We start from the raw sequence: 12323 nt of genomic DNA, 5'->3' as shown, positions 1-12323 counted from the left end.
ACTAGCAAATCATGAAAGGTTTTGAATAAAGTAAATATAGATGGATTTAGGGAATCCTGAAAGACTAGAACTATGGAGTACCACTTTGATGTTCGACATAAGAATCTGTAGAAGAAAATAAAAGGGACACATTATTGTTTTTCAAGGAAAAGAAGTACCTACAGTAAAAATGTTGTACCTCAAAGTTTAACTTCTGTCAATTTTTAAAAATCATTACATGAGGGTATTTTAATGTGTGACATCTAATGTGTATTTCCTCTAATCAATGACCTCCGTTATTAATTAAGCTCTATCAATGGAAGAAAGACTGAGAGGTTCCCTCCTCTCAATTTAGGCTGAGCAAACACTTAACGTGGGCTTTTTGTTGTTGTTGTGTTAAGGCAACTTAAAGCAAAGAAATGGAAAAATCACTAGAATTGTTTACTTTTATTGCTAAACCCTCCCAGCTGGGGTGTGTTCCCAAACAAAACAGTTTTTCACTTTTAAGGAAATTTAGTTAGGATTAATTTCAATATCCTAATTAGAACTCACATCTTATTTAATCCTTAATTTCTTTTGAAAAAAAATCAGGGTTTCTTAAGAGTGAATTTGACGTGGGGGTGGGAGGTGGGTGGTGGTGGTGGTGGTGGTGGTGGTGGTGGTGGTGGTGGTGGTGGTGGTAAGAGATCAACCAAAGGACTTGAATGCATGCATATGAGCATAACCAATGGACACAGACAGTAGGGGCATGAGGGCATGTATTGGTGGGTGGGAGCAGCCAGGGAGAGGTCAATGGGGGAAAAAGGAAACTCATGTAATACTTTAAACAATACAGAATTTAAATTAAAATAAAAAAAGAGTGAATTTGGCAAAGGGAAGTAGATAATTGATTCTAGGGGGGAAAAATCTTTCCCATGATGGAGGGTAGGCTATTTGGGTGTTTAAAATTAGGGCAACTATAATGAAACAAGCAAATATATTTCAAAAAAATAAAACAACAGAAACTTTAGGGAAAAAAGACTTTCATGTTTTAAGTATTAAATAGTAGATTATTTTATTTAATATATACACTTTGTAGCTTTTTAAGAGTTTTAAGTTGAATCTTTAGGAAAACCTAGAAAGTTAAAGCTGTGGCAAGTGACCTAAATATATTGCACTTTTTTTTTTACTGCTTAATGAAATATGTCTCTCTCAAAAGTGCACAAATCATAGTACACAGCTCAATAGGTTTTCCTAAAGTGAACACATTTATGCAACCACCATCCAATCTAATGCCATATACCTACATAGAAGTATACATATGTACACATATTTATGGTTCATAAACTAATTAGGAGGGAAAATTCAAAATGATAAATCTGATCTTTTGCATTTAACCAGATATTTAATCATTCTTAATTTTATGCATTTATAAGGATCCCAGTTCCCGCCTTATATGTTTTCCTTTAGTTAGAATAATTTTCTTTATCATTTTCTGTAATGAACATCTGTGTTGGTGCTGAAATTTACCAGTTATCTTTTATATGAAATTATTGTTTTGCTGTTTTTTAAATTGTACTTTCACAAGTTATGGATTCCTTAGGTTTAGAGGATTTTTTTAAGCACCTAGCACTGTCCTGGGTTTCAGTGGATTATGGTGACACATCAGCTATTACTCAGCATGCTCTACCTCACTAGGTAATACAGGGTGGGGCAAAAGTAGGTTTACCTTTGTTCGTACAGAAAATAATACAACAATTAATAAATATAATACAGGAATAAGCTCTCTTTCTGTACTCACGACTCTAAACCTTCTTTTACCCACCCTGTATATATGGCCTAGATAACTGATTATACTAACCATCAATTAGAAATACCAAGAGTAGTTATATTTGTATTTTGAAGAAGACTGAGATTTAATAGAATATTATAGTAGAATTTAATTCAACTTTTAGGCAGCGTGAGCTTCTAAAGTAAGTTACTGTTGTTTTCACCTTTTGTATATTTTAAACACCTTACCACATGGTCTGGGAGTCCTCACAGGAGAGGCGAGCATCCTCGGCTTTAGATGGTAGAGAGCAAGCAAAGTGTGTATTTAATTGATCTCAGGCATGGATCTATCATTCAGATTTATTGTCCAACCCGCCTGGGGCCACTAATGTGTGTGTGTGTGTGTGTGTGTGTGTGTGTGTGTGTGTGTGTCTGTGTGTGTGTGTGTTTTAATTCTATTTGTTAAAAGGAAGCTAATTTTTAAAACAAGAAAAAAATGCACGCAACACAGACATCTAACGGTGCTGCAGGATTGCGAACACAATGTGAGGAAGGAACTAACTTAAAAGAAACACATTTTCTTAAATTAAGTACCGTGACTAAACACTGTAATTCCCTTTCTTCCAGTCCTTAAGGATCCTTTGACATTGAACCTTTCATTTAAAAGGGAGTCGCCTGAACTCTCTACTACCATGGGGGGAGGGGGGATGTGCTGGTATCACAGACCCGGTGGGCGCGGCTGGACAGCCCGCGCCTCTCCCCTCCCCACTCCTTCGCCCCCCACTTCCCCCTCCCCTCCTCCCTCTCCCCCTCTCCCCCTCTCCCCCTCACTCCTCCTCCGTCACCCCTGACCCCGGCTAATCTGCATAGAGGAATGACAGGCATCCGCTGGGCAGGATCCGCCGCGCCCGGCTGCGGCCGGGCGGGCTGCGAGACCCGCGTGGGGGAGAAGGTGAGGCACGCGGCGGGCGGCTCCGCACCGGCCGGGCCATGAGCTCCGGGGACCCTGTCTGCGCCGCGGACCCATGAGCGAAGGACCCACAGAGCCGCGTGATCGCCGGACCTGGCCCTGCGACCCTAGACATGGGCCAGACCTCGGTCTCCACGCTGTCCCCGCAACCCGGCAGCGGTGAGTCCGGGGCGCGCGCGATGCTCTCCCGCGGCGCGGGGCGGGCTCGGGGCGGCGGGGCGGTCGGGGGCCCCTCCGCTCGTCCTGCCCGGCCCGATCCCGCCAAGTCCCCGGGAGAAACCCGAGAGGGAGCGCTCCCCCGAACTCTTTGTCGTGGAAAAGTGGAATGCCTTTTGGGACCCAGCCGACTGGACCTTAAAGGCGCAGGCTCCATTTTCTGCAGGGGATGCCTCTCTTTGGTCATTCCCTGAATTGCTTCGGAGCCTGAAATTTCCGAGAAACACCAGCGGCGTAGTAGTGCTGTGTTTTTAAAACGCGAAACTTAGATAAACGTGCCAACCGGTTTTTCTGTCTTTACGCTTGGCTTCTGAACAGACCAGAACGGAATTCTTTCGAGCCTTTCCACTGATTTATGGTTTGTTTTTCGGAGTACAAGAAGTGCTGATTCCCTCCTTTCTCTTATCCTGGCAGAACGCTGAATACTTAGTAACTAACTGCAAAAAGTTGCCTAATGGTGTCAAATGGTTCTTGGGTTGTTGATGTTAGACACATCAGCTCTAACATTTGGGAACGCATCTCATGAACTCAGTTATTGAGGGCTAAAGTTCATTTTATGGAAACGTGTGTAACGTTTCTGAGTTATAATGCCCTGTTTTAAGTTTCTTTCTCTCTCTTTTTTTATTTTCTTAAACAAAACAAAAAAAGGGGAAGGAAGGTTCCTCTGCCATTTCTCCAGGAGTGTAGGGATAAGTAACTTTTTGGTGGTGTTACTTGTGATTGGAGAGTAAGTGTAAAAGGTACTATTTTGGTAATTCTCCATTGACAATGAAAAAATACTTCAAAGGAGCCATTTACATTATTCCTTCATCTATTAGATACGCTTTTGAAATTGTGTAAATGTCAACAGGATGTTACTGAAAGGAAATGACAGGGCACAGATGAAGGTTTTTGTTTTTGTAAATCAGCTCCAGGATGTCTCTAACTAGATAGACTTCTACCATCCCAACCTCTCCCCACATGGGTTTGTTTATTATTCTGCAGAGCGTCACTCCCTGAAATATCATAAGCTCTGCTGAGGCTTGTGTTAGTGCCCGAAGAGAATGAACCCTCTGCAAAGGAGAGAAACCGGAATCCCCGAATATCACACCTTCCCTTATTGCTAATGACAAGGTTGGGCAGCGCTCCAGAACATGAGAGACTTCATATTAGTGGGGGTTCTGATTAGAAGAGTGAATTTTGTGTTAACAAAAATCAGGGAATATTCCATAAATGATGTGTAAGAAGCAGAGCAGGATCCTAAAATGTGACTGTCCTAGCTCTTACCTAGTATAGAAAAAAACAAAAAACCAGATTACTATAATTCCTAATTAAACGACTAGTCATGCCAAAAGATTATACAATTTATTTAGATAAAAGTAATTTAGACAAAAAGTCATTCTTGACCATAAAATACTTAAATTGCAGGGCCTCGGTTTAGTTGTCTAAAAGTTTGTATGCTCCTGGACCTAGCCGGTTTGGCTCAGTAGATAGAGCATCGGCCTGTGGACTGAAGGATCTCTGGTTCCATCCTCATCAAGGGCACATGCCCGGGTTGCGGGCTCCGTCCTCAGTGGGGGTGTGCAGGAGGCAGCCGATCAATGATTCTCTCTCTTCATTGATATTTCTCTCTCTCTCTCTCTCTCTCTCTCTCTCTCTCTCTTCCTCTCTGATATCAATAAAAATATATTTTAAAAGTTTGTAGTGAAGTGACTAATCCAGACAACCCCCCCGAAAGGGTTTTTCCAGTTTTATTTGGTTAATTAAGGGATGGCAGTAGCTACAAGTTTTAGTATTGAGGAGTGGAGTAATTTTCACATGGTATCTACTTGGGTTCTCTAGGTCTATTACTATTACTCCATTTCCCCGAAGTTTTACCCTCAGATTCTAAGTGGAAAGATAAAACCAACAACAACAAAAGAACATTTGGTTGTCATATCTAAGTTTTATATTCATGTTGGTATTCTTCTCTGAGTCTGAGAGTGTCATACCTTCTACTCTTCCAAGTATTTTGTTCACTCCTTATTAGCTGTTTAACAGTGGCTTTACAAAAGGTGTGAAGATTCTTCTGCTTGTGCTCAGCTATCTACTAGTTGTTTAAGCCTAGAGTCGCTGCTAGGGGTCATAGTGGTGAAGGTGATTCTCATCTTAAACACTTTAGCGGGGGCAATCTGTTTGAGTCTAAGGAGTCAGTATCACAGAGTCCAATGGTTTGCACTTGTTACTGGATTTGGGCTTGTGTAAGAATCATCATTGTAGGCTATAAGGTGGCTTGCTGCTCACTCTCTTGATTTCAGGCTTTTTTGAGCCTTTCAGCCTAAGGCCGCATCTGTTTCTCCGGGATCTAGGAAGACCATTAATAATTATTTCTGAAAACATGCAGTTGATTTCTGTTTTTTTAAAGAATGTTCACTTTTGCCACTTCTATTTAACATTATACTGTATATAATATGTGAGAGCAATTAGACAAAACAAAAGGAAATAAAAGGCATTCAGATTGGAAAGGTGGAAATAAAATTATCTCTCCTTGCACATGACCTTGTATGTAGATCTTGTATATAGTATGATCTTGTATATAGGAATCCACTAAAAAATATATTAAGACAAAAAAAAAAAAAACACCACCACCAAAATACTAGTTCAGCCCTTGCTACAATTTTTGCATATCTATAATCTAGCAAGGGACATTCTGAAAATGAAATAAGCACACAGTTTCATTTATAATAGCATCAAAACCAATAAAATCCTTAGGGATAAAGTTAACAAAGGAAGAGTAAGACTTATACACTGAAAACTATGTTGTGGAAAGAAATCAAAGAAAACCTAAATAAATGGGAAGACATCCATATTTATGGGTTGAAAGACTTCATATTGTTCAGGTAGCAATATTACTCAAATTGATCTACAAGTTCAACACAATCCTTATCAAAGTCCCAGGTTGACTTTTTTTTTTTTTTGCAGAAATTAAAAATCTGATTGTAAAATTCATATGGAAATGCAAGAAAGCCAGAATAGCCAAAAGAATCTTGGAAAAGAAGAAGAGTGTTAGAAAACTTACACTTTTCTGTTTCAAAACTTACTATAAAACTACAGTAATCTAGACAGCGTGGCCTCTTAATAGACATTTGGTCAATGGGATAGAATTGAGAGTTCAGAAATAAACCCTTACATATACGGTCAATTGATACTTGACAAGGGTGCCAACATAATTCAATAAAAAAAGAATTGTCTTTTCAACAAATGATGCTGGACAATTGGATAACCACATGTAAAAGAATGAAATTGGAAACCTACATCACACCATACATAAAAAATAACTTAAAATATATCTTAGACCAACATATAAGAGAACTATAAAACTCTTATAAGAAAGCATAGCTATAAATCTTGATGTTGGTTAAGCAATGGTTTTTTTAGATGTGACACCAAAATACAAATAAAAGGAAAAATATAGATAAATTGGACACAATAAAAAATTTAAAACTCTGAGTTGCAAACCATATTATCAAGAAAGTAAAAGCACAACCCAGAGAATGAGAAAATATTTGCAAATCATGTATCTGATAAGGGACTTGTATCCATTGTACAAATAACTCTTACAACTCAATAATAGGAAGGCAGATTACCTAATTAAAATGACTTGTTTTGTTCCTGATCTAAGGGGGTAAGCTGTCAATCTTTTACCATTAAATATCATATTAGCTGTGGTTCTTTTCATAGATGCCCTTTATCAAAAAGTTCCCTTCTATTCCTAGTTTGTGAGTGTCTTTATAGTGAAAGAGTGTTGGGTTTTGTCAAAGGCTCTTTTTTTTTCTTTGCCTCTATTGAGATGATCAAATGGTTTTTGTTCTTTGTTCTATTAATATAGCATATTACATTACTTGATTTTCGGATGTTAAACTAACCCTGCATTCTTGGGATAAGCCTTCCTGGGGATGGTATATAATACCTCTAATATTTTGCTGGATTTCGTTTGCTAGTATTTTATTAAGGACTGGACCTGTTATTTCTAAGTACAGGCTAAATAGGTATGCTCCCAAATAGTGTGCTGTCTGTATCCTCTGGTCTCATGCTCTAAAAGAGATGAGACTTCCAGCATTCCCATTGCCAAGAACAGGGCATAGTAGATTGGACACAATAAAAGTTGATTGAGTGTATGAATGACTCAACAAATATTCTCAATGAACAACTTGACTACTTAGAGCTAATGACTATACTAGTATGAATGAGAGCTATGTATTATTTTTATTCATTTTTACTTCAAGAATTGCATGTTACTCTGGCTCTATTGTCTGAAGAGTGGTGTCTGAATCTAGTAACCATTTATTCCAGTCTTCTTCAGCCCCACCCCACTCCCACTGTGCCGCAGGCCAGCTCTCGACTGCTTAGCCTCAGTCCTTGAGTTGAAAGCACCGACAAAATCACTCTTCTCATTTTTAGGAGACAAGAGAACACAAGTGAATAAAATATGCAGGATTACACCTAGACCATGATAGAACCTTTATCTGTGTTTTTTGGTTTCCATATTTTGGTTGGGACCTTATATTTATCATGTTCAGGATATTTCCTTAGAAACCCTGTATAAGAATAAATCATAAAGGCAAAAATGGACAGAGTTTATTTTCCTTAATGAAAATAACATGCACATGGTCAAAAGTCAAACTTTACAAGATGGCTCGGGTTTTACTCCCTTCTAAACCTACAGTTTTTTTCCAATTATAACCCAGCATGTACAACTTTTTCATTCCAGTTTGTTTTCATTTATGTATTTACTAGTATCTTTGTCAAAACAAAAGAAAGACATGTTATACTTTCCACTCGAGACTTTGAGTTGTTCAACATAACCTCAACATATTTCTATATGTATCTCTTTAATCTTATAAACAAACGATATTATAAATGGATATATCGTAATTTCCTTTAAAACAACTCATGTTTTTATATTTTGTTTGTATTTTTATATTGTTTTTGGGTTCTCTTTTTGTGTGCGTGCTATTATGAACAATGCTGAATGAACACCCTTATCTAAATATCTTGAACGACATGTACCAGTGAAATCCTAGCAGTGGAATTGCTGGGGCAAAGATTTGTATATTTTATTTTGATAGATGTATATTACTCTCACAGAGGCTGTATCCGTGTATGAGAATTCCTTTCTCTGCACTCTCTCACCAACACTGCATTTCAGAGGATAATTAATATCCTCATTTATAGATGAGGAAAGCTAAAGCACAAGAGTTAAGTAACTTGCCCACAGTACTTCACCAAAGAAGAAACATAAAGGGCCAATTGGTGTATGAAATAAAGTTTAAGCAATGAAATGGGGAGGGGGAGGAGTGAAGGATGCCATTGATCACCTATGAATTTAGCAAAGATGAAAAGGAATGATTGCCAGGAGATGGTTGTCTTGTTGTAGTTTAAACTGGTACAGCCATTCAGGAGAGCAGCTTGGTAATACATGTTAAAACCTTGCCCGGATGGCGTGGCTCAGTGGCTGAGCATAGACCTATGAACCAGGAGGTCACGGTTCAATTCCTGGTCAAGGCACATGCCCAGTTTGCGGGCTCAATCCCCAGTGTGGGGCATGCAGGAGGCAGCTGGTCAATGATTCTCTCTCATCATTGATGTTTCTGTCTCTCTGTTTCCCTCTACCTTCCTCTCTGAAATCAATAAAAATATATTAAACACACACACACACACACACACACACACAGCCCTAACCGGTTTGGCTCAGTGGAGAGTGTCGGCCTGTGGACTGAAGGGTCCCAGGTTCGAGTCCAGTCAAGGGCATGTACCTTGATTGCAGGCACATCCCCAGTAGGGGATGTGCAGGAGGCAGCTGATTGATGTTTCTCTCTCATCGATGTTTCTAACTCTCTATCCCTCTCCCTTCCTCTCTCTAAAAAAAAAAAAAATCAATAAAATATATTTTTAAAAAACCACAATACATAAAACCTTAAAATGTGCATGTACTCTGACCCAGCAGATTTCACTTCCAAAAGCATATTGTGGAGGAAATAATTGCTTGCTGGAGCAGTGTTTATCAAATTGGAAATAACTGATGGTCAAACAACAAGGGATTTAAAATTAATTGGGATATAATCATATAATAGAATAAGCCCTTTAAAATTAAATTTCTTTGAAAAGTGATTTTCATCATGAATAGCATAAAAATGTGAAGCATTGAGTTTAAAATAATACGTGCATAAAGGACAGAGAGAGAGAGGAAATTCGTGTAGGTGGAGGTAGTGTGACGGTGATGGCTTTCCCCAGCTTTGGACATGGTCAGGGCCAAGGCTCTGTATCCAGTGTCTACCTGGACCCACTGGAATTAAAGCCATGAGCTGGCCTGCAACTGTCGCCTACTCAGTGCAGTCGGGAAGGAGATTAGAATCCTGGATCCTTGAGCCTCTAATTAAGCCTCTTTCATTTGGATAGAGGAAAAGTTCCCAAATGTTCTTATCTTCAGGGACTTGAGTGTAACAGGCTGTGAGTCTCTACTCTTGGGAGTAAAAGCTCATGTTTAGTGGGAACTCAACTTATGTAGAAGTGATGTAGAGGTAGAAATAGTCTTCAGAAAATAAACACCTCTTGATCCAGTTCCCCCCTGGGGTCCCATTTGAAGCAGGGGGACAGAAAACAAAAACAAAAGGTTTTGTTCCCCAGAAGGGAATGGACAGATAACATTCCTTTGAAAAGTTTGATGTAACCATTATCCTTTATACTTTCAAACTACCCCTCCATTTATTTTCATTTCCTGGGCCTGGATATTTTTATTCATATAAACCTTCTGGCAAGTATAACACTCCAACCCTTAACACGAAGGAAATTTTGGCTGATGATGGATGGAAGTGGTATTTTGTTTAAGAATATTCTGGAAAGCTGTGCTGGTATGTGCTTGGTGGGGATATGCCTCAAATCCCCTCATTTTTTTAGGGGATATTAAGAAAAAAAGAGGGGCACCTTCTTCCAACAAACACTCCCTGAACTAAAGTAATTACGTGTGAGGTAGCTGTGCAGGCCGTGGGGAAAGATCCACAGGTAAACCATACACAGACCTGCCCACAAGGGTCTGAGCCTAGAAGGCACTGATTAGAGATGTGCTGAAATGAGGGTGTGAGGGAAGGGATCCCTAGAGAACTGGGGGGACAAACTAGGGAGGCCAAAAAGTGTCTGAGGGGGACAAGAATTGAGGCTCTGAGATGGGGAGGGGTGGAAGGCAAGACGAATCCACAGGTGGTAGGAACCACTGGAGGTCTTTCATCAAATGAGAGAAATGATTAGAGCTTTGCATGCAGTATTGATTTTGTTGGAGAGACTGAAAGCAAAACCAAGAGGTAGACAGCAACACGATGAAATGAGTGACTGATCTGGGAGACGGCTGGAGAAACGGGGAGGGTGATGCCCAAATTTGTTTCTGCATCTCTGCCATCTCCTTGATCTCCAGGTTCAAATATGCAACTGCCAGTTTGGCAGGTCTGCTTAGTCTTTAATGGGTGGCTCATAGGTTAAGGTCTAAATAGAAGACTGAATTTCTCCTCCAAAGCTGTCCTTTGCTTGACCTCCTACTTTTCACCAAATGGTACCCTCCAACCATTCACTCGTTCTGGCCCGAAATCTAGGAGTCATCTGGGGTTTTCCCTGTCCCCTTCATATTGATCCACCAGCATGTCCTGTCTATTTTTCTCCAAAAAGTATCATTCTCTCTATTTCTACTGCCACCATCTAAGCCTTGGTCAGGTAGTAGACTCGAGCTGGTCTCTTGCTTCTGTTCTCAACCTTCTGCAACTCATTTTCCATATAACAGCTAAAGTGATTTTTCCCCCCCATGACTGTTCCTTACTCAAAACCTTCCTGTGTCTTCCCATTGCGGTTAGAATAAAATCCAGATTTTACATTATGGCCCTCAAGGCCATACATGATCCTCTGTGATCCCTGATCCCTGCCTACATTTCCGACTTTGTCTCCCACCGCTTTACCCCCCTCCCCTGCCTCAACCCCATGCACAACTTCACTCTTTTTCAATCATCAGGCAAGCGTGGCTCCTTCTTGCCTACGACCTTGGCAGGACATTGAGGGCACACTTTCTCTGCCTCTTTACAAAGCCAGCTCCAGCAATACCCCCTTCAGAGAGACCTTGGCTGCCCACCCCCCTCCAGAATATTCTGCCCACCCCAGCCACAGTTATCTCTTCCTTCATTCACTACCACTCAGATTATCTTGTTCATGTGTTTATTTGCTCATTGTCTCCCTTCTCCAGAGCTTAAGCTCCAGGAACTAAAGGAGGTTAGCTGTCTTTCCCCCCATATGTCTTATTCCGAGATATTTGCCTGACAAGAAAACTGTTGAGTAAATGAATAGTTCGGTTTGGCCAGGTAGGACTGGTAGGAACTGAGTAGAAAGTTAAGTGGGCTGCTGGCAGACAGGGGACCCGGGGCTGTGGCAGGAATCATAGAGTTGTTTAAACTGACTCTTTAGAGTGCACCTCCAGTCTCTGACGAGCATGCTTACCTTGCTAATTATTGATTGTTTGGCTGACACATTCTTACTGACTTCAGAGTATGGAAATCAAAGCGATATCTCCCCTTTTCATATTTCCTCGGGCCCCAGTCACACATGTCTTACCCTCCCATGTTCTCATCTTCCCCACATGCTTAGAGTGCTTTTGCTTAGATGGGTATTCCATGTAATTACATAAAAGCTAACAGCAGCTAAGCCTATGCAGACCATGATTACTTTTTCTTTCCTGCATAGCTTTTGCTTTCCCTCTTGTGATTTTGTTTGCTTGCTAAGGCTCCTATATACTACAAGGGGCCCAGTGCACGAACTCGTGCACCTTGAAAGGAACTGTGGGCCTAGAGGCTACAGTGGGCACAGGGGCAGGTCTTGGCCCCTCCTGCCACAGCCCCCGGTCCCCTGTCTGCCAGCAGCCCCACTCCTGCTGCTGCCGCTGCTCCTTCGTGCTGACAGTGCTGGCCCCGCTTGCACCTGCTGACAGCACGGAGCGATGGGGCTGGCGCCAGCAGCGGGTGCAAGTGGGGTCAGTGCCGTCAGGTGCGAGTGGAGGCTACTGCCCCGATTGCCCCTCAGGAGCTTCTCCATCAGTGGGTGTGAGTGGGGCCAGCGCTGGCAGTGGGTGCGAGCACCGGGCGGGACCAAGCAAAGAATTTTCAGTAGCCACCAGAGGCTCGCCCTGATGACAGCGACGTAGCCCCACCTTGGTCTGGTGCCCATACTCACCTGCTCCACCATCCCGCCTCGGCCATCACCCGCCATGTTCCACGCTCTGCCACCAGCTGCCAGTGCCCACCATGTTCTGCGTGCACCCCCTGATGGTCAGTGCCCATCATAGCAACCAGTTGTTGGGTTGTTCCATTATTTGGTCTATATGCGTATTAGGGTTATATATATATATATATATATATATATA

General features: G+C 41.3%; 1 protein-coding gene across 4 annotated transcripts in view; it reads left to right on the top strand.

The window, feature by feature from the left end:
* The first annotated feature begins 2611 nt into the window (after window positions 1-2611).
* Window positions 2612-12323, top strand: part of PHACTR2 (phosphatase and actin regulator 2) — a 108609-nt gene continuing 98897 nt past the window's right edge. For 3 of the 4 annotated variants that reach the window (XM_023750184.1, XM_023750183.1, XM_023750182.1), the window contains exon 1: window positions 2643-2857. In XM_023750184.1, coding sequence (XP_023605952.1) covers window positions 2812-2857 — 46 coding nt within the window. In that variant the 5' untranslated portion in view covers window positions 2643-2811. Of the gene's footprint in view, window positions 2858-12323 lie in introns of all 4 variants that reach the window. The other variant, XM_014451858.2, reaches the window with a different exon arrangement.

This window comes from Myotis lucifugus, unplaced genomic scaffold (assembly GCF_000147115.1).
Source record: "Myotis lucifugus unplaced genomic scaffold, Myoluc2.0 scaffold_11, whole genome shotgun sequence".
NCBI classification, from domain to species: domain Eukaryota; kingdom Metazoa; phylum Chordata; class Mammalia; order Chiroptera; family Vespertilionidae; genus Myotis; species Myotis lucifugus.
Note: the sequence above shows the minus strand (reverse complement) of the source record. Positions and strands in the feature narration are given on the sequence as shown.